Source organism: Neoarthrinium moseri (assembly GCF_022829205.1).
Source record: "Neoarthrinium moseri strain CBS 164.80 chromosome Unknown scaffold58_Wmoseri_CBS_16480, whole genome shotgun sequence".
NCBI classification, from domain to species: Eukaryota; Fungi; Ascomycota; class Sordariomycetes; order Amphisphaeriales; family Apiosporaceae; genus Neoarthrinium; species Neoarthrinium moseri.
Genome location: NW_026055172.1, coordinates 155,322 through 175,352, shown reverse-complemented (window position 1 = coordinate 175,352; position 20,031 = coordinate 155,322). Strand labels below are relative to the sequence as shown.

General features: G+C 54.3%; 7 protein-coding genes across 7 annotated transcripts; 3 read left to right on the top strand and 4 right to left on the bottom strand.

The window, feature by feature from the left end:
- Positions 1 to 1,741: 1,741 nt before the first annotated feature.
- Positions 1,742 to 2,528, bottom strand: JN550_010765 (uncharacterized protein; the record flags this gene model as incomplete). The annotated part of the gene is made up of 4 exons (XM_049309056.1): positions 1,742 to 2,042; positions 2,116 to 2,211; positions 2,387 to 2,402; positions 2,492 to 2,528. The coding sequence occupies 4 exons, from the start codon at positions 2,526 to 2,528 to the stop codon at positions 1,742 to 1,744; spliced, it is 450 nt and encodes a 149-aa protein (XP_049167291.1).
- Positions 2,529 to 3,909: 1,381 nt separating this feature from the next.
- JN550_010764 (uncharacterized protein) lies at positions 3,910 to 4,671 on the bottom strand (the record flags this gene model as incomplete). Its single annotated transcript, XM_049309055.1, has 6 exons — positions 3,910 to 4,017; positions 4,076 to 4,174; positions 4,230 to 4,301; positions 4,366 to 4,430; positions 4,523 to 4,540; positions 4,662 to 4,671. 6 exons carry the CDS (start codon positions 4,669 to 4,671, stop codon positions 3,910 to 3,912), a joined length of 372 nt encoding a protein of 123 aa, XP_049167290.1.
- A 613-nt stretch (positions 4,672 to 5,284) lies between these two features.
- JN550_010763 (uncharacterized protein) lies at positions 5,285 to 9,363 on the top strand (the record flags this gene model as incomplete). The annotated part of the gene is made up of 10 exons (XM_049309054.1): positions 5,285 to 6,280; positions 6,332 to 7,109; positions 7,310 to 7,618; positions 7,782 to 7,830; positions 7,886 to 8,057; positions 8,116 to 8,298; positions 8,445 to 8,675; positions 8,728 to 8,985; positions 9,042 to 9,265; positions 9,321 to 9,363. The coding sequence occupies 10 exons, from the start codon at positions 5,285 to 5,287 to the stop codon at positions 9,361 to 9,363; spliced, it is 3,243 nt and encodes a 1,080-aa protein (XP_049167289.1).
- A 134-nt stretch (positions 9,364 to 9,497) lies between these two features.
- Positions 9,498 to 11,168, bottom strand: JN550_010762 (uncharacterized protein; the record flags this gene model as incomplete). The annotated part of the gene is made up of 1 exon (XM_049309052.1): positions 9,498 to 11,168. One exon carries the CDS (start codon positions 11,166 to 11,168, stop codon positions 9,498 to 9,500), a length of 1,671 nt encoding a protein of 556 aa, XP_049167288.1.
- Positions 11,169 to 12,993: 1,825 nt separating this feature from the next.
- JN550_010761 (uncharacterized protein) lies at positions 12,994 to 15,097 on the top strand (the record flags this gene model as incomplete). Its single annotated transcript, XM_049309051.1, has 2 exons — positions 12,994 to 14,160; positions 14,222 to 15,097. The coding sequence occupies 2 exons, from the start codon at positions 12,994 to 12,996 to the stop codon at positions 15,095 to 15,097; spliced, it is 2,043 nt and encodes a 680-aa protein (XP_049167287.1).
- Positions 15,098 to 15,839: 742 nt separating this feature from the next.
- Positions 15,840 to 16,598, top strand: JN550_010760 (uncharacterized protein; the record flags this gene model as incomplete). The annotated part of the gene is made up of 4 exons (XM_049309050.1): positions 15,840 to 16,108; positions 16,229 to 16,314; positions 16,401 to 16,415; positions 16,483 to 16,598. 4 exons carry the CDS (start codon positions 15,840 to 15,842, stop codon positions 16,596 to 16,598), a joined length of 486 nt encoding a protein of 161 aa, XP_049167286.1.
- A 356-nt stretch (positions 16,599 to 16,954) lies between these two features.
- Positions 16,955 to 18,075, bottom strand: JN550_010759 (uncharacterized protein; the record flags this gene model as incomplete). Its single annotated transcript, XM_049309049.1, has 3 exons — positions 16,955 to 17,092; positions 17,144 to 17,549; positions 17,627 to 18,075. 3 exons carry the CDS (start codon positions 18,073 to 18,075, stop codon positions 16,955 to 16,957), a joined length of 993 nt encoding a protein of 330 aa, XP_049167285.1.
- Between the last annotated feature and the right edge of the window lie 1,956 nt (positions 18,076 to 20,031).

Genomic DNA, 20,031 nt, shown 5'->3' with positions numbered 1-20,031 from the left:
CGCCAGGTCGCCCAGGGTTCTGCTGCCGACTTGACTGAGAACCCAGTTGCCAGCCATGCCGTTTGGTGCCGGTCGAGAACATTTGAACACGGTCCACGACAAATCCACAATGACTATAATCTCGCGGCCGCTTTAAACGTACTGGGCGTATTGGATTTGACGGCTTGCTCACGTCCTTGTGCAGACGAGCCACATGCCCTGGAAATTGTGGGCTAGGTGGCGTAAAGGCGCATCATTGCTTTCCCACACGACCCCACCACGAGGGGCTCGCCGGTTTTGCGTGATTGAGGAACATCGATCCCAATCGAAGCTCTCGTGGGGCTGCAAGAAAAAGCTGCCGCCGTTGCAGACGGGTAACTGGAATGCCACGGCAGCAGATCCCCCGCAAAATCCAAACGACCAGGGCAGGAAGGGACAAAAAAATATAGACCTCCACGAACTGACAGTCTGCTCCGGGAATGACGACATAAGACACACAATAGATGGTTCTGCCCCAACCAGCGGCACTGTACTCCCCGCGCATTCATCGATGGGATGGAGAAGAGCAACCAGTATACTGATCAAAGGGACAGCAAGTTAATAGACAACGCACGGGTATTCACTTCTGTCTCGTTGTCTGTCTCAGTCAGACTCCACCTGGCCAGTCGGGTTCTTCGACGAGCAAGCACACAAAGCTACCATAGGATACCTAACTTATACATATGCGCCGTAACCCAGTATTTATCCACACCTCCTTTACAGCTTCTACCGTTCACGATTGCCGGCTTGACTTGATGTCTCAGCTATACTATACTGACTCGTAACGTGCAGAAAGATTGCGTATTCATAGTCCTGGTGTCTATATCGTAAGATACTGGACAAACCCTGTGTAGTATTATATGTTACCTGGCCAACACTTGTCACATATCAATCATTTGCCGGTGCACTGCATTCTGTGGACTCTCATTTGGACACCTTCTACTTTAGATCTGTATAATAGGATAGTATTTAATTAGACCTTTGTCTGATAGACTGGTTCTATAAGCTTGGCTACTTCGGCCAAGGGGATCAGAGGCATTTAGCACAGGGAACTTTACGTGCCCTCTCAAGCCTCCGACAGGGGAGATGGCGAACCCTTTGGAGGCTACTAACAATGTCTCCAGACTGCCTGGATAATTCGGGTGCTTTGGTCCGCAGGTGGTTTCTCAGGGCTGAGGGGGTTTCACGACTTGTTCGCCAGGATCGAATCCATTAAGACTTTGTTAAACCCATCCATGATCTGTTGATACTGAGATCATATGTTGGCTGGCCGGAGTACGACCCATGGGAAGCGAGGGGGCTACATCAATCTTTTCTCGGGCGTCAAACTGAGCGTGCAAAATGTCAGGCTGTCACCATGGTCATTTGAATTGGGTTTGAGGCGAGCAGTGAGATAACTGATTCGATTCAGGAACACCAGGTATCATCCGAGCCGGACTTAGAAAAACAGATCTGCAAAGCAAAAACCTAGCTTTCGCAATCACCTTACGCCAAACCCCAAGCCGAAAGTATGCTGAAACCCCTCCTCCCCTTCTCAACTCAACCACTTAGCAGTGGACTTCATTTTCCTCGTCTCCGCCCCAGTACCCCTTGGCGGATAGGGGGGATGGGGTAGATCCAGCCTCGCTTTTGATCATATCCATCCCAAGCGCCTTCTGCTCTTGCACGCGTGGCCACGGCCTCTGCGCGTGAGTAATCTTACAGGTATTTGACATGTACCAGCTTATACGATCATCTGAGCCACGCCCTGACCTCCGAGCGTCTTGCTTCCGACAAAAGCCTGGTGCTTGACAGCGGCCAGGAGGTAGCAGATGGCTGTGAAGCTGAGGAAGACGGCACAGGCGATCAGACTCGTCCTCGCCGGAATCATGCTCAGCCATTGAACGACAGCCATGGCGGCGTAGACGCCGGCGCGCATGTAGTTCGTCGAGACCTTGCGGATCGTGGCATCGAAGGTCGCCGAAGTAGGGCAGATTCGGAGAAGAAGGGGGACCTCAATGAAGAGAATGATGAATGAGGAGGCGCTGTGTTGATGTTTAGTAACGGGACTAGGCTGACGCAGAAGATGGTTGTCGCGCAAGAGCGTCGTCGACTTACAGCGCAAGGGCACAGAAGATGATGATCCCGATATTGAACAGGAAGATGTCCGCAATGCCGATCGCAAAGCAAAGAATCATGGACAGGATCCCGAGCCTGTGAGGTGGGTGGTTAGCACATGTCATGACCGATGGTCAGTGTTGGTAGCGACATCGGATGTCTTCGGCACGGCTGGAACTGCCATGCACGAGGTGCAAACGACACCGAGCACAGGCATATGTTGAAGAGGGAAGCAGCACGAGAGAGCCGGAGAGGTGGAAGGAAGGCTCACCATTGCCCGTAAATGCCTGTGGTGAAGCTCTTTGTCAGTCCCAGCGTCCAGAAGGTTTCCGCCTCGCATGACGATGCGACCGGTGCTCGGTGTAGGGCGACTTACTGAAGTTCCTAGTCGCGAACTCCTCCTTGAGAGTCATCTTGAAGGCTGGTTCTCAAAGCAGTTGGGTTGGTGTGCTTCGTCTGCTTGCAGCTGTTGCAAGCACTGGTGTAGCTGACGACGACGATCGATGGACACCAGAACCAGACCAGAGCTAGAGAGGCCAGGTACAAGTAGTCGGGAGCTTGTAGGTGAACGCAAAGACGGATGCTTGCCGCGGCAGAGAACAAAGTATTCTGTAGTGTTATGAAGTGTACTCTCAACGGCTGCTACAAAGCGGCGAATTGACGGGATTGGTGAGTGAGATGGATGCTCTTGTCGGGTGTTGTTGACGGTGTTCTTGTTGCTGTACAACGGCAAGATGCGAAAGATGACCAGATGTCCAGTTCCAACCAATGGTGAGGGTGTTTCTGTGGGGCCCCTTCGGTGGACCTGTCGCTGGACCTCTGCTGGACCTGGACCCTGACAGGCCTGAGAGGTACCTAACTTGTTCGGTGTCAGTTACTGTGGTAAGCCTGCTACGCAACTACGCTACAGTAAGGTGACTAACCCTCCCAGCGCCCGGGAGCCGATGAATCAACGTGGCGCTTGGGCCACTCACTTGAAATGTTTCAGGCCGCGGGATCTGAAGCCTGGGAAAGCTTGGACGGCCGCTGGCTGAGCTCGGTACTTCTGAATCTGTCTGGCCTTGGACACGCAGGTTTTCTTCTGCTACTCGTTTGGCAATCTCGCAGCAAAACTGGACTACCGTCTACGTGGCCGACACGCTTATTCGTGCCGTGGTGTGTCTTGATCCTCGGAAACGCCTGAGAGGTGGTGTTGATGCGGTACAGACCGAGGGGCTCTGGTGCTGTAATTCTGTAACTACCTTCTCCCCTTAATATACACAGATAGAGCACCGGCGATCACCCGAGTATTTCCAGGCATCCGAATATCTCCAGTAAGCTAGTTATACCAGTCCTCCGTTCTCGCGGTACCCTCGTGTTGATGGCAGCCTGGGTCAGCCCTCCGCCCACTCTCATTGCGCACGCCTGTACGCGTACACCATGGCAGTGCTGGCTTTTAGGCTGGCACATTTTCACCGTCTTCCTGCGCCGTCCCGACTTTCCACGCAGGTACACTCCTGTGTTACCCCTGGATCCATGAAACACTCACGGTGCATGTAAGAAGAACAGAATGAAAGAATGGAATCTTTGCTCAAAGGGCATGGTTTTATTTTTTTCTTCCTTCGTTAACAGTCTTTACTATCGTAATTCTCCACATGCACTCCTTCTATAGGCTTGCTACCAAGCTCGCGAAAGCACTTCCATCGGCACCATCCCGCGAGCTCCACAGGGACCTCTTATCTTGGATCAGTCGCCTTCATATTCAACCATATCGAGAAAGCTTATATAGAGCGGGCTCTGTGCGGATGAAGCCACTTAACCGTAGACGAGCTTGAAGATGTCGTTGAAGACGAAGAAAGAGCCAGACTCGGGCATGAGCTGGAAGGTCTGGGTGTAGTTCATCGGTCGCTGCTCCTCGTCGACCTGGTGGGCTGTGTTAGTCTCTCTCGCGGCAGCCAAGTCTCGACATGTATGAACGTACCAGGAGCTGGCCAGTCACCAAGACCAAGACACCGCCGTTAACACCGGGCTGGGCATCCAGGGTCGCGACCTGGTGCTTCACCTGCTGGAAGGGAAGGGCCTGCGAATCAATCGTCAGCCAAGGAGGTTTACTTTCGGGGCGTGTCCCTACTCACGCTAAGCTTCTCGACAATGGCGTTGGTGCCCAGAACAGCCGAGGACTCGAAGGTCAGCATGGACTGGTCTCGCTGTGATCCAGATGTCAGCCACTTTGTTACCCGGCAGCTCCTGATAGATGCCGTAGTCGCTTACGTAGAGGGCAGCAAGCTGCTTGCGGTCGGTGTCGAACTGCTGGTAGTAGAAGTTGACGAATTGCTCTGTTCACAGACCCTAGTTAGTTCCGTCCAGGTCCGGGCCAAGCCACGCCCTCGGACGCAGCAGGCATCTGCAGCAGAAAGAGAATACTAACTCGCGACGTCCTCGAAGTCTGTTTATTCGTTAGCCACCTCAGGTCGGCCGGAATCGACAACAGTGTGCTACCCCATTGCGGGGTGATTGGGCACAAAAGGGGATGATGCGACGGGATGCGCCGAGCGTGCGTGACTTACTTGCGGCCATCGTGACGATGTGGGCTAGAGATTTATGCCGAATGAGTGATCTGGTGTTTTGTTCGCTGCTTGTCTAGGACAAGGAAAGTCAGGCAGAGTCGTCGCGGGCGAGGCGCAGATGGAAGAAGCGTTTGTTGATGTTGACGACGCTGAGGCTTTGGAGGGGCAGCCAAATTTCGAATGCTGTCGACTCCCAGCACGGCGGGGTAACCGACCCGCTTAGGCCATAAGGCGACCTTGAACGGGCGCCGGCCAGCTGGCTTATGTAACTACTGCAGCACTCCGACGTCTCATTTCATGCATACGATCCGTCCCGGCCTAAAAAGATACGAGGGAAGACCCAGTCGAGCCAGTCAAGCCTAGGCGAGCAAGACCGGATGGGGCTACCAAGTTTAGTTCACCAGCAAGACCGGGCACCTACAGCTCTCACACATCACGGCCCAGTAGCTAAGGCTCTTCGAATGACATGTCCTGCCAATATCGCAAGAGAGTCATCCAACACGCGGCTCCCACTGATTGAATGCGTCCTTATCGCAAAAGCACAAATTTCGCCCGAGGCTCAGCTTCTGTATGAGACGCTTCCCGAATGAGACGTGGCGCGACGTGCCATTGGCTGCTGCACCATGGCAACCGCCAACGACCACCAGGCGGGAACCACAGAGGTCGCCGCGAGCCTGACAACTGATAGGAGAGGTGCCAATGACTCTCTCGCCCCAGATCTCGGAGGGCGGCTTCTGCGACGACGAAGCCCCCGGCATCGTCCGGCGTCCGTTAGTTCTCTAGACCGGATATATGACACGCGGCGGGAGAACGAGGACCCCGATCCTCGCAACGATCCTACCCGGGACGAGAATGAAGTCCTCAACACCTATGGCATCACCGAGCTGCGAGACAGCTTCTTTGATGCCGCCTTCTTCCCGCCCGAGGAGGTCGATCCTGATGAGCTCATGAGACATGCTGAATTGACCCTCCCATACGCTTTTCGAAAACAACATCCACTCTCGCTGACCAATTTCTTTCCCAAACAATGGCACGAGATCCAGACCGTCGTACGTAGAGTCACACAGACCCGGGCAGGAATCAAATTGCTCAAGTCTTTCCTCGGTTTCTTCATTGCCTACGTCTTGTGCCTCGTGCCGCCTGTTCGTGCCTGGCTGGGGCGGCATAGCTATATTATGGTGATTTCGAGCCTCCTAAACCACTCGGGGAGAAGCATTGGGGCTCAGGTGGAAGGGACGGTCCTCACGATAATTGGAACCGCTACGGGATTGGGCTGGGGCGCATTTGGGCTCTGGCTGTCAACGATCACAGCCACTGCTCGTGTAGGTTTCGGTGGTATCTTGGCGACTTTCTTATGCCTGTACATCTTCGTCATCGCATGCCTTCGTTCTTACTACATCAGGACATACCAGCTCGTCCTATGCGCTGGCATTTCTATTTGTTATACCTGCTTGGCCGAAGTATCCGGAAACGAGGTCTCCTGGTCTAAACTTCTGGCCTACGGAGTACCATGGGTTCTCGGACAATGCATAGCATTGGTCCCTTGTTTTCTGTTGGCTCCAGATGCCGGTGCTCGCCCGTTGGCTGTCTCCTTACACAATGCCTTTTCCATCATGGTGGTATGTCAATTGGCCCCCTCAAACAGCACCTATACTAACATCTGCACGCAGGACGGGTTGACCAAATCTCGGACAGACAGGCTCACGCGCCGAAGACTTGCTCTGACCTTCGTCAATCTGTCACAAGCGTATCGCGATCTTGTCCTTGACTTCTCTATCACGCTGTTCAGCCCCGCTGATGTGAAAGAGCTGCGAAATCTCATGCAAGCCGTTGTGCGCGGGTTGTTGAGTCTCAAGTCAGATGCGCGACTGTTCGATAAATTCGACCAAGTTCAAGCCGCAAACATACGTGGGAGCACAGCTGAGCCCGGAGAGTTTGTTGTAGAGATTGGTCACGGCCCAGAATCTGAGACGACTGCTCATGAGAGAGAAGTGATCAGATTTGTGTCAGAGAACCTTGTCGAACCTACGGAACGCTTGCTTTCAGGCATGAAAGACTGTCTGCAGAGTTGCGATGCTGTACTCATGGAGATGTGCGGCCACAGACAATATATTGGGCCCCCTTCGAACATCTCCAACGATGTTTCTGGCACGTTGGTCAAACTTAGGCGGCGGATCATTACGTTCACGACAACTCAGGATAGCGTTCTGGCGAGCAAAACATTACCTCCAACGTATGCAGAATATCCTGAGGTTGTCAAGCTCTTTGCGTACTGTCGTCCTATTCACCAAGCTGCAACGGCGGTGGAGGCTTTGGCTGTCAAGGTGAACCAGATGGAGCAGAGAAAGCCACAATATCCCAAGTTTCATCGGCCTTCTTACCCCTTTCGAAAGTCTTTGCACCGAACAAACGCACAGGTTCGGCACGATCGAGGTGGATTGACAGCAGGTAAGGAAGCACTGCAGAATCAGCACCCATGTCTTGTATACCTACTAGATGCCTTATTTTGTCCCCATCGCTTTTCATACCATTCTCTTGTCACACTGGCTGGCGTTGCAATGGGCTTCGGGATTCCGGCCCGCTCCCCAGATGCAATGATGTCCCTGGGAAATGGTAAGCTGTATCATGCTAATCCCCGTTATTTCTAGGTTCTTACTTTCGGAGCTTTAATGATATTGCAAACCTGATTAACAACATCACATCGAGAGAGTTCAAGCCGCTTTCCCGAAAAGAAGATATCCAAGATAACGGGCTTGAGAAAATGACATCAACTATGACCGCAACGGAACTTGAGGACGAGTCTCTCACAAATACCGCACGTGTTGGGCACTCGATATGGACTGTCATGCATCGGCTGCAGGGCTTTGAAACCCGTTTCGGCCTGAAGACAGCTGCAGTCACGTCGCTACTCTCAGTTCCAGCATGGTTAGTACAGAGCAACGGCTGGTGGACTCAATGTACGTCACCCTGTATTTCATACTCTGTTTTTTCTTGTGACTCTATAAAATTGTAGAGGAAGCATCATGGCGTCGAGCAACAAGTAAATCAAGCATAAGACTCAGCGGTTGCAGGCCTACAAGTTATGCAGAGAATGAAAACTAATATGTTCATTTTCTCTAGACGAAGTATGGTGGGCCGTCGTCATGGCTTGGCTGATAATGGCACCTCGGTGAGCCTATGTCTGACTGGTTTCCTTGTACGTGCGAACTGACACCGCTGTACAGGGTTGGAGGAAACATTCAAGACCTATTTACGAGAGCGTTCTGCGCAGTTCTAGGTGCTGTATGGGGCGGCTTGGCATATGTTGCTGGAGACGGCAATCCCTACGTTACCGCAGTCTTCGCTGTAATATTCATGCTTCCGATGATATACAGGTTCACGCAGAGCACGCATCCGGTGAGTGTTATTTTTATCTGTCCCGTATTGATTAGTAGCCCGTCTGACATGATACTAGCGATCCGGACTGGTTGGATGTATCTCGTTCACTGTAGTGTCGCTTACAGAATATACACACGCAGTTGAACAGTCGCCAGCTGTCATAGCAGCAACCCGTGGAGGGGCGATTGCCGTTGGCGTCTGCGCTTCCATCCTCGTCAACTGGGTAATCTGGCCTTTCGTAGCCAGGCATGATCTACGCGTGAGTCCCACACACCTTCTCTTCGTTTTCTGTATTGATTGGGGAGGAGCCATGGGCACTTTTCTGCTTGATACGCTGGCACCTAGTTGTGACCATACGCGGTAGTTTCGAGCTCTTTTCTTTACAAGCTGAACGAATGCTAATAGTTTCACCCTTCATATGTAGAAGGCGATATCAATGATGCTGTTCTACTGCAGTGTTATCTACAGAAGTACGTTATCCACCCCTTTGAAGTCCTTCATCTAATCATTTCAGGCATTGTTTCAAAATATGTTTACTATGAAGAAGGCGAGGAACCGTCCAAGCAAGATATCGTAGCATCTGAAATCCTGGAGGGACATCTTCGCGAAGGTTTCGTCCGACTACGGCAGCTAATGGTATGGGCTGCAACCGCCTGCACAAAGGCCTGAGGGAGCTAACAGGATCCAGGGCTTGACCAGACATGAAATCCGCCTTCGGTCTCCGTACGACCCCCTGCCTTACTCAGCGCTGATCGACGCTTGTGAAAGCTTCTTCGAATACGTCGTGGCCCTACGCCAATCCTCCCTCTTTTATCACCCTCATTTTGTCCGAGACAACCCTGAAGCAGCGGCTCGACTCCTAGGTTATCGTAGAGATGCTATTGCCACTATAATGACTAACCTCTACGTCCTTTCGGGGGCTCTGAGAGCCGGCAGGAAGGTCCCAGTAAGAGACCGTCCATCATCTCTGTTAGAAGGCACTCGTCACTAATCATGGATTAGAAATACCTCCCGAACGCTGCTGTGGCCCGTAAGGAGTTGTTAGACCAGACAAAGGTACTCGAAACCGAGTTAGCGAAGAGCGGAAGGTATTCCGTCGTCAAGAAAACCGAAAGCGAGAAATGGGCGCAAATATACAGTTACTCCTACAATGAGAGCTTGACAGGATGTGTGGATCAGTTGAAGGAGCTCGAAAAGTATACGAAGGTTATCGTAGGAGAGCAGGGGTATGTTTTTCTGAACAATGTTGATTCTATATTCGCTGACAAGAAGCAACTTCAGGTTTGATTCTGGTCTCGACAGGAACGAATGGGTGATTCCTTGATATCGCAAGACAGAGAAATACATATGTTTCACAGGATGCTTCCAATCGTCACCAGGTAGCACCCACCTCAAATCTACTGCCAACTTTATAGAATTTGCCAAGCCTTTGACAACTATATATGCTTATTGCGAAAATCAAGCAACGTGCTGGGCATCACCAATGTCGGTTAGTAACTGCTCGAGGCAGAAACCGCCATCTGTGTCAGAATCTTCGTCAGTTCCTTCTCTTAGCCTAGCCGGCTCGGGAATGTTATCCCAGAAAGATGGACCATAGCCTCTGACATCATGTCGATACTCATCTACGGTAAGGCCGTGGTCCGCATCCTCTTCCTCTGCCGCCTTGACCCAAGTCCAGAAGTCCAAACTCGATTTGTCCTTGACTTCCTCCCCTCTGAGAGCCTGGTAGTCTCCATACTCTTCGTCGTCCTCGTCAACTTCTCCAACCTCCTCGACGACAAACCTACCACCGGTTGCAGGGCCGTAGCCGTAGGGAAACCACTTCGCTGCCCGGGCATGCATGGCCTGCTTCGCCCTCTGGATTTCATCCGGCGAGCGCTCGTTCTGGAGAACATTGGGGTCCGCTTTCTTCGCAGCAGGCTTGACCCACTGCGTGGGATTTGTTGGCAGCCTTGCAAAGTGTGACTCGTTGTCCTCGCCCCAGTCCAGATGTATGACATAGATGGGGATGATCTGCGCCGTATCGAACACGATGTACTCAAGCTCGCGATTAGCCACGTGCGAGTCGGCGCCCTCGTACGGCCTGCCCTGGTCGCGCCAGTTGTCGTCTCGGAACATCTGCCGCGCGCGGCCCATGAGCGTCGCGCACACAATCAGCTTCAGCCCGAAGTACTGGTCCGGCCGGGTGGCGTGGCACGACCAGTCCGAGTAGCTGAGCGCGAACTCGGCGCTCGGCGAGCTGTAGATGCCGCGCCCGTACGTCGACCCGCAGCGCACCTCGTGCGCCGCCGCCGTCCCCGGGTTCCGCGCCCCCGGCGCCAGGAACCCGTGCCGCACGATGGACGGCACGAACTGCCGCTGCGTGCCGTGGAACGTCAGCCGCGGCCGCGCCAGGTGCTCGACCAGGTCCTCCCTCCGCTGGCTGCGCTGCAGCTGAGCCGGCACGTGGCGCCGCAGGGTGCGGAGGGACTGGCGGTCGAGCTCGCGCCGGAGCTCCTCCTGCCGGTTGTCGAAGGCCTGCGCGAGGTTCCCGCGCAGCACCTGCTCCACGTGCAGGACGCGGAAGGCCGACGGGACCTCAGCACATATCTGCTCCGTAGTCCTCTGCAGGTATTGGAAAGCCTTGCCGCCGGGCGACGAGGCGACTGTGCTTGCTTTCTTCATTGCGAAAGCGAGCTGCGGTTTGCGGTCCTTCACTTCGGGTCTCGTCTTCTTGCGGAACTCCTCGAGGTGGTTTCTGGTCGTTTTGGCCAGGTCCAGAACCACCATGCTGGGTTCGTAGAAGCCCGTTTCCTCCCGTTCCTCCCATCGCGAGTGGTTATTGATGAGGTTTGCTTCATGGACGAGCTGTTTCAGCTGCTCTCGAAGCTCGATGATAGATGTCCGAGGTAGTGATATGTTGTCAACCCAGTAATACGAGACCGAAATGGCAGGATACCCGCGACCGGCTGTGACATGGAGGGCGAGCTCTTCATACTCTAAGACCAGTTCCTCATCCAATGGCGATTCTAATTGTCTGTCTTTGTCAAGGAAGTTTTCCGCTATCAGCTGATCTGCCTCGAGATCCCGTAGAAATGAGAGCTCGATCAGCTCATCTTCTGAGAAATCAATTTCATTCGCGGTTGCCATTTTGACATCTAATCATGCTGTATTCTATTTCGAGGGAAACAATGACTGGATTCGATATAATAGATAAGCCATTGCCATTGTCGGGATTGTACTTCGTGAAGTTGTTCAGCTGAGGATGCTTAGCGTTGTTCAGTGACTCAGGCCGCCAGAGCACAGCCTCTTTCTCGAAGCTATCACAATGAATCATAATCCGATAGTTTTATTTACCGCCGGTGACCTTTGACAGAAGAACACATGAAGAACAAAAGGATTTACGAATAAGAGAAAAGAAGAAAGAGCAGCACTGGGAGTGTGCCACGCAGCACGCACAGCTTAATTGCCATCTATAGCAGAAGGGCCATAGCACAATACGTATGAACATGAAATAACATTCTGAAGCAATCACCGTAATCAGAGTCTGTCCGTGATGAATTTCTCCCTGATTTTGGGCCGACCCAAACAGAACGAACTATCCCACTTCTTGTTACGTGCTTTGTACAATAGTTGTAGTAAAGTTGTCGCATCTACACTGCTGTGACTTTCGTGTCTCTCAAGCTAGTGACAATGCTAGAGCCGCCTTTGTCCGTGGCATATTATTCCCATGCCCCCTGCTGTGGACTTCCGCTCGGAAAACAAGAAAAGAGGAACGAAACCCGTGTGGGCGTTTCCCTAAGCCAGACCCAAGCCACAACACCAGCAACGAATATCAAGGCCGCGGTCTGCAGGGTAAGGAACATGGCTGTAAGGTGGGCTCCAGAGGGCGAATATGACTGCTGCCACAGCGAGGTCTCGCGAATCTGCGCAGTGCGGCCATTTTCCCGTTTCTGAGACTATGGGGATTCATCAGGCTGGCAAAGTACGTGAAACTGACACGTCGTAGGTGACAAGTGTAGTCAGAAGTCGTGTCGTTCAACCACCTCGTCATTTGGCTGATCGTACTTCGCGAATGTTATCTCGTGCGCTCACTGGGGTCACTGTCCGCCTCATGGAATGCAGTTACTGACTGCCCGTTAGCCATGCCGTTATGTATCAAACAACTTTGCCCGGGTTGGATGCAAGATGCTTGTCCCTAGGACGAACCAGCATCCTTTCCCATCATTAGACGAGCTTCCAGCCAGCCGTGGAGGTGAAGGCGATTGAAGGTCTTGACTTTGGGTTTGAAACAAACCGTTGGATGTCTTGCTCGTGACGGGCCTCGACATGGGGGCATTAAACATTCTGGATCTGGGTTTGAGACCCGGGAATACGGAATTGCCCGGCGCCAAGCCAGATCGCAGCTGGCATGGCTGGGTGTGACTGGGGTCGGTCAGTCTGTCGCCCATTTTAGAGTTAGGCCGTTGAAGGGCACTAGAACGGACGGCGAGTTGGTGGATTCGGTCAATCACTCCTAACGTTATGTAGAGCCAACAAGGTCGATGTGCCCCCCCTCCTAGTAGGCCCCTAGGCCGCCCTTCAGGTGTGGGTGAACGTCGATAGGCAAGGGATCGCGTACGACGGCTCGACGTCACTTGGCATAGCCCGACGCCATCCATCTCCACCTGCGACAGCGTCCTCTTCTCTGATAAAGTGTTCGTAAACGGGCCTTCTTGAAACACCAACCCGGCAATGGAATGATTGTTTGAAATCTCACTACCAGCCCGAAACCGTGGGGTGCCGCATTGGTCGGCCACAGACTCGATTGAAACGCGATTCGACAGCGCGCTCCGCCTCTAAGCGCCAACGTCCCGTCCCGCAGCAGGGCAGCACAAACGCCGGACCGTCGACCTGTCGTTTCTGCCTGTAGGAGAGCGTCTTGTACGAAGCAGCCAACGCAGAACTTTTACCATACGATCGAGTGAATGAATGAATGGCAGGTGTCGACTATGACGAGATAGCCGTGATGGACGATTTGAAGGACGGAGAAGGCGAGCCGGTGGGAGGTGGCGGTCTGCTGAGTGCGGAGCGTCGCGGCGGCCGTGGTGGGTGCGATGGAGCCGCCTCGTTGGAAAGGTCACCGCATTCCCTCTCCAAGACGCGCAGTCTGTCGGACGGCGGCGGCGCCCAACTGTCTCCCTCGCCCTTCATCGTCGAGGCAAGACGCACCTCGAAGGATGATAGCTCCCTGAGAGACCCCTCCTCAACGACGGCGGCGTCCTATGCCGCACCACCCGTCACACCGAGACGACCCGATTTCGCCCTCCGCGGCCTGTCACTGCAGATGCCCAGCAGCGACGCCTCGACTCCAGCGCAGGCACAGGCTGCTCCATACGTCAAGCCGAGCCCTCTGTCCCCCAAGCTCGACCAATCTCACATCTACGCTTCGCCGACTAACATTCTGCCGCGACGGTCGCGAGGCATGGATTTCTCCAGGGCCGCCACCAGCCTGCACCACTCCACTCTCGCCGAGCAGTCGTCGCCCGACACCTCGCCCACCATTGGCGGCGGCAGAGCGGTGAACATCCCCGGCCGCGCAATCGGAGACTTCGGCGCCGAGCTTAGGACCAATTCGCTATGGTCTATGATGGGGAACCAAGAGCGTAACAGATTCTCCAGCTCGGTGGGGAGCGCCAACCACGCCGGTTTGGGCTCGGACTCCTCCTCGAGCTCTGACGACGATGACCTGATGGACGAGGAGATGGACGATGCCTTCCTGGGGACCCCGCAGGCTGCAAAGACCACCCAGGGTGCTGGGATACCATGGATGCCCGGCAACTCGCCCGCGGCAAACAGCCTCTCTAGCTTTAGATCGAGACCTCGTAAACCGCCTAAGAAACGGCTTCGGGGCCTTTTGGGTTTGGGCTTCAACCCTGCCGCGCCATCCGGCTTGTCCAAGTCGCCACCCTCGAACGGCGTCATGAAAGAGATGAAGGACAGCTCCGGTGCGCACTCGCGCAGAGAGAGCATCAGCTGGGCTGCCAATCAGCTACACATATCCGCCGACAACGACGACAAGGCTCTCGACTCGATCGAAATTCCTAAGGATGGACAGAGGGGAGTTATCAGACGAGCCGTCACTCGGCGGAGCAACCTTCTGGTATGTGTCTCTTGTCTATGCCGTCTTCTTGTTGCCCATTTCTAACTCAATAACACTACAGCCGAAAACCAAAGGCTTCGCCCGCATTCGAGCTGCTCTTGCTGAGGAAGGCGCCCCCGTAGACTCCGAGTTTCGTCGTGAAGCCGAGGTCATCCGCCAAGTACGCGAGAGCGACATGGATCTTGAACCTCGAATGCCGCCGCCTCTCGACATATCGACGGCAAAGTCCTCGCCTAACCTCAACAACGATAACCTGGATGATGTACTGGACGAAGATCTACTCGGAGATCCTGGCCTCTCAAGCAGCTTCAAACAACAGGCCCTGAAGAACTCCAAAGGCAAGCAGTTCTGGGACAACTTCTCAGAGACGAGCAGTGTGGCTGGTAGTCGCGTCACGCCGCCTCCCCCGGCTTTCCTACCTCGTGGTTCCTCGTCTGGCATCAGTGAAGACGTGAATATGGATTCGCCCTTGACCGGCACCGCGAGCTTGTTTGGGCCCGGGCCGGCTCTGGCCATGATTGGAAACGAAAGCGACAGCCAACGCTCCGACACGCCACAGGTTCCTGGGTCAGCCTCTGGGTCGCAAGGCCCGCGCATTCCTCCTACTGCGGAGGAAATCACTCGCCGCATCAACAACAAGCGCAGAAGGGACGATGACTTTGATTCCAACAGTTTCAAGCGGAGAGCTGTAAGCCCTGGCATGAGCGTGCACAACTCTCCCATTATGCAGAGTCCCCTACAGCGAGACATGGCCCCGTGGGGCTCTCGGCCAGGAAGCAACCATGGAGGCGACAAGGCCTCGGGCACCCCCAGTGAGAACGGTAGCAACAACGGAGGAGCGAATAACGGACGCCCCATCAACGGCGCAAAGGGTAGAGTCGGGTTTCAGGGCATGGTGGATACCAACGATGGTCTAATGCGGATGAGCATTGAGTAATTATTGTGTACGGGCATTGGGCTGGCGTTCTGAGCGTTGCATTTTGAGAGTCACTAGTCTCGCAGACGAAACGATTGGAGCCATACGGGGATACTGTTTATATGGATTAAGAGCAGTACTTATCTGCTATCTATTTAAGGGTGCTATTTTGGGCCGGCGTTGCTCTATCGTGAGTTTCGAGCTGCGACGAATTGTATTAAACTCAGATAATACCAGATCGCACATACGAATCATCATCACTTCCCAAAAAGGGGATGGGCTTTCAATACTCGGCAACTCGTTACTGATCCTTTACTTCCATGTAAATGGCGTTGCAGGCGATTTTGAGTAGCGGCCTGATGCTAACGCTGGCCGTGTGGTTGTGATTTGCCAGTAGCAACTGCGGACCTCGGGACCGAAGGTCCTTGTATCGTCTTCCGAGTATGGACGTCAGCGGACCTCCGGCTCCCCGACCTCGCGCCTCGCGCCACAACGTCACCGAGACAGAGCGACCTCCTACAAAAGTGGCAGAACAAAGCATAATGAAATCCATCACAATTGAATCCTGAGGTCGACTGCAGTTATATCTCAAATCCCCTAGCTCAAGAACACACTAAAGGTCCGAACCTTTCGAGAAAAGCATACTTACACCTAGACACGCACTATTCAACCCCTTCAGCCTTCCACCCACCCCCCTCTACCTTTTCCAAACCCACCCCTTTTCGCCGGAGTCATCCCTCTACCCCCTAGACCAAAAGCCAAGATGCCTCTCCGCGGGCCCGTCCCCGTCATCCACAGCACTCGCGACAAGAACAGCGAGAAGGTCCAGGTGGGGCCGACCACCATCTACATCATGGAGGACGGCTCGCACACGGACAATCGCATCGGCTGCATGGTGCTGGAGCTGCCCGCCGGCACCTCGGGCCCGCCCATGCACTGGCACCGCTTCCACGACGAGTGCTTCTTCGTGACCAAGGGCCGCGTGGCCTTCGTCACGCCCGACGGCGAGGTCGAGGTCGGCACCGGGGAGCTGTAAGTTCTACGGGAGACGCCCTTTCCCCCCCGTTTTCTGGCCTATCGTGTTGGCACGAGAATAGTAGGTGATGGCTATGGTCAAAGTAGTAGGGCTGATGAAAGTACACACGGTTGCAGATTGACAGTGCCGCCCAGAGCCATCCACACATTCAAGAACGCGAGCAAGACCGAGGATGCCGAGTTTTTCATGACGGCGACACCAGGTGAGATGCTGCCCTCCCTAAGCTCTTATTTCGTTCAGCTTTGTTATCCGCATCATTCTCTGCTAACCGTTTATACCTCTCTCCAGGCTACTACATGGATTGTGAGTTCTGCCTACTATATTGTGCGGATGGCCGGTCGAGGGAGACGTTGCGCTAATCAAATTATAGATTTCCGCACGATGAGCAAAGTTACGACCTCGGGGCAGAAACTAATGCCCGAGCAAACGCAGCATATCATGGAGCTGTTTGGAACATTCCCACCGGATGTTGAATCTGAGCCCTGAGTGATGAGGGCGTAGTGCGTGATTAGTTAGGTTTGGCACTCCGCGGCTTGACGTTAGCTGATGAAGTAGATGGTATTTCGAGTCTAGGCCCGAAAAGTACTTTTGATCATCTTTCTTGGAATATTCATGCTCGCTCTAGTTAGGCTATTTATGTCAAAGAACAGATTGAAGAGCCCATGTGTTAGGAGTCAACATTACAGGTCCGCTTCAAAATCAGGTGCTCTAAATCTTGCTAGCTGTATCGCCCCCTCTATCTAACATTTGGAAATCACGAGTTGGACTTGGGTTTGAAAAAACTCCATGTGGCGGCACCGACGGACTTCCTCGAACACACGACCACGTCTTCGGCATGCGCCTTATAGCTTTGCCTTGGATGAAGCCAAGGACAGCTTGGCTGTCAGAGTCTCCTCCGCCTCCTTCTCGATGCGTGTAACCAGCTCGTGGCACGTGGGAATATCATGGATGAGCCCAATGACCTGGCCGGCAGTCCAAACCTACACATAGTCAGCATAGTATTCAAATGGTCAACTTGCAGGTAAACTTACACCGTAGTCTGGGTCGCCATTGATGAAAACTTCGCGGCCACGCTTTCCGCTCATGAGCGGCGCCATGTCGTCGAATTTGTCGCCGGTAGCTGCCTTCTCAACTTTGATGGCCTCGTCTGTGACCTTGTTCTTGTACAGACGGGTGGTGTTGGTCCACTTCCGCATGACCAGAGCCGTGTCGGTCTCCTGGGCCTTGACGATGGTCTCCTTGATGTTACGGTGGATTGGGGCCTCAACGGTGCACATGAAGCGCGTTCCCATGTTGATGCCCTCGGCGCCGAGGCACAACGCAGCGGCCAGGCCCTGGCCGTCGGCGAATCCGCCCGAGGCGATGAACGGAACCTTGAGCGACTGGCGCGCACGGCTCAGCAGAATGAAGTTGGTGATGTCTGACTCGCCCACGTGTCTGCAGTCACGGTCAGCGAAACGATACGCAAGCAGCCGCGCCCGGTGCGAGCTCGGGCTCGTCGGCCAACAACTTACCCAGCACACTCGAAGCCATCTATCGAGAGGAAGTCAACGCCGAGCTTGATGGCGCTCTGCGCGTGTCGTATGGTGGTACACTTGTGGAGGATAATGACACCCGCGGCCTTGAGTTTCTTGATGACTGGCCCGGGGCTGTTGCCGGCCGTTTCCACAATGTTTATACCCTCGTCAATGACGGCCTGGGCGTAGGCGGCATAGTCCGGGGGGACGAGGGCGGGCAGCAGGGTGATGTTGACGCCGAAGGGGTACTTGGTCATGGTCTTGGTCTTCCGGATCTCCTTCCTGAGGTCGTCCGGAGTTGGCTGGGTCAAGGCGGTCAGGATGCCCAGGCCGCCCGCATTGGAGACGGCAGCAGCCAATTCGGCGTAGCCAACATGCTGCATGCCGCCTTGTACGACGGGGATTCTGATGCCTAGGCGGCGGGTGAGCTCCGTGTCGAACGGCATGTTGTTGTCGTCGTCGTCGTCAGCTGTCAGCTGATCCTGGACGCTCAAAGCTAGTGTCGCAACGTAGCGAAGTTGAGTGTTCTCACTCAACCGAAGTGGTACAAAGGCAGTGCACCTTGCGAATGAGCCGGGACACAAGGCAATGTATATTCGAAGGCAGAGTGGCTAAAGAGAGAGCGTGGTCGCGACGGCTGCAAACATTCTGTGGAAGTTGTCTGGGCAGCTCAGGCCGATGCCAGAAGATGCCGAGGTACTCCACAGCCTCCACATCCGGAGACCCTTGGGACCTTGGGGAACGGCGTCGGTCCAGAGTGGGATGAGCTAGCCTGGACCGAGACCCCGCCGCGTGACTCGCCTTTCATGACTGGGCGCTGTCTGGTGCCATGAGCCGAAGCCTCCTGGGCTGTCGTCCACCTCGACTCGCAGACAAACCTGGCCAAACTCGAATCAGTTTGTATGCTATAGCCAACGTACCTAGGTAGGAATGGTGACGGGCGCACCCATCCCGCACGAACTAAAATCTACCATCGGCGCCGCTTCGCCGCACAGGACTTGAACCCATCCGGCACGTGACACAGGGTGCATCCTCGTTGATCTCTGGCGGTTTGCTGCAATCGCCCGCTGTTTCACTTCCTATGCGGGTGTGTCCATGACTCTCGGCTCGCCAGAGGCGAAGGCATCACGACGGACGACGGGTGACTGGGTGACTGAGCTCTTCTAACAGGCTTCGCTGCCGTCCTACGGTCCATTGTGCGACCGAGCGGCTCGAAGTTTGGGCGTGTGTCATACCAGCGCGTCTGCTGATAGCGTGCCGACACCCAATGCCAATCGGCCATGTATGTCTCGCTCCCTCGTGGATCGGTGAGACCAAAAGAACACCCATCCAAGGACGGGGTCCCTGATCGGTTCGATGCCACCGCCGGAGAAGCATTGTGCCCTGCGGGACGGGATTGCTTTCTGCCGCCTCGGCCCTTTACTGCGCTTCTGTAGCGTTCCGTCCGGTGGCAGGCAGCAGATTCGGTCCTCAAGAGATGCACGATGAGGCACTCCCGGGTTGGGAGCATGAGGTGTGCATTCTCCAAGAATACACAGGAGCCGGAGGTGTTGACGAGACATTGTGTCTGCATGGTCCAAGCATATCCTCCCCTGCCCTCTGGCGGAAATGCTTCTTCCCGCCGCGCTGTCCGCTCCGAGAGACAGAAAAGAAAACATACCAGGACACACAAGTATTCTTCACCATTCTTTCAGAGAGGTGTATACATTCAAATTAGTATTGACTATGCTTGCAACCACTGAACCCGGCCTCCCATAGTGCGCCCCACTACCTTGCGGCTATACACAGTAGGGGAGGGCAGGAGTGACCCAACGTAGAAGCTAGTGTATTCGTCCCCTTCATCGTGCAGTCGCCCCGGAATGAAACCATGCAGCAGCGGAGCGACGGGAACCCTATCCTCTTTTGACTGGCTTACATTTGCTCAGCTCTATGTATCGATGATCGTCGCGGGGGTCTACCAGGCCCACATGCTCTGGGGACGGGACCCCTGCTTCGTACGTGGATTGCGGATAGGGGTTGTCAACTTAGGCGGATTCTATCATTTTTCTAGCCTCAACACTCTCAGCCAACACTCCTTTCTTTTCCGTGAACTGTGTTCTTCTCACTCCTACAACAGCGCTACAGTAATCCTCCGAACTCTCCGATGGAACACAACTTCTTGTTCCATGTTCCACTACGGTACCGAGTACCGAGCCGTGATGGCGGGACCTGCACTAAGGTAGTTATACAATGTTCGTCGCGAACCCTGCTGGTCTGCCAGGTGATGGGAAACCCGCTTCTTCTGATGTTATCGAAACCGGAAACCGCTATACTTTATGGAGAGTTCTCGTGATGATGTCTTTGCCCCCGGTACGACTCCAGACACTGCAAGGCGCAGTATTGATCGACATGGCTGCAGTCAA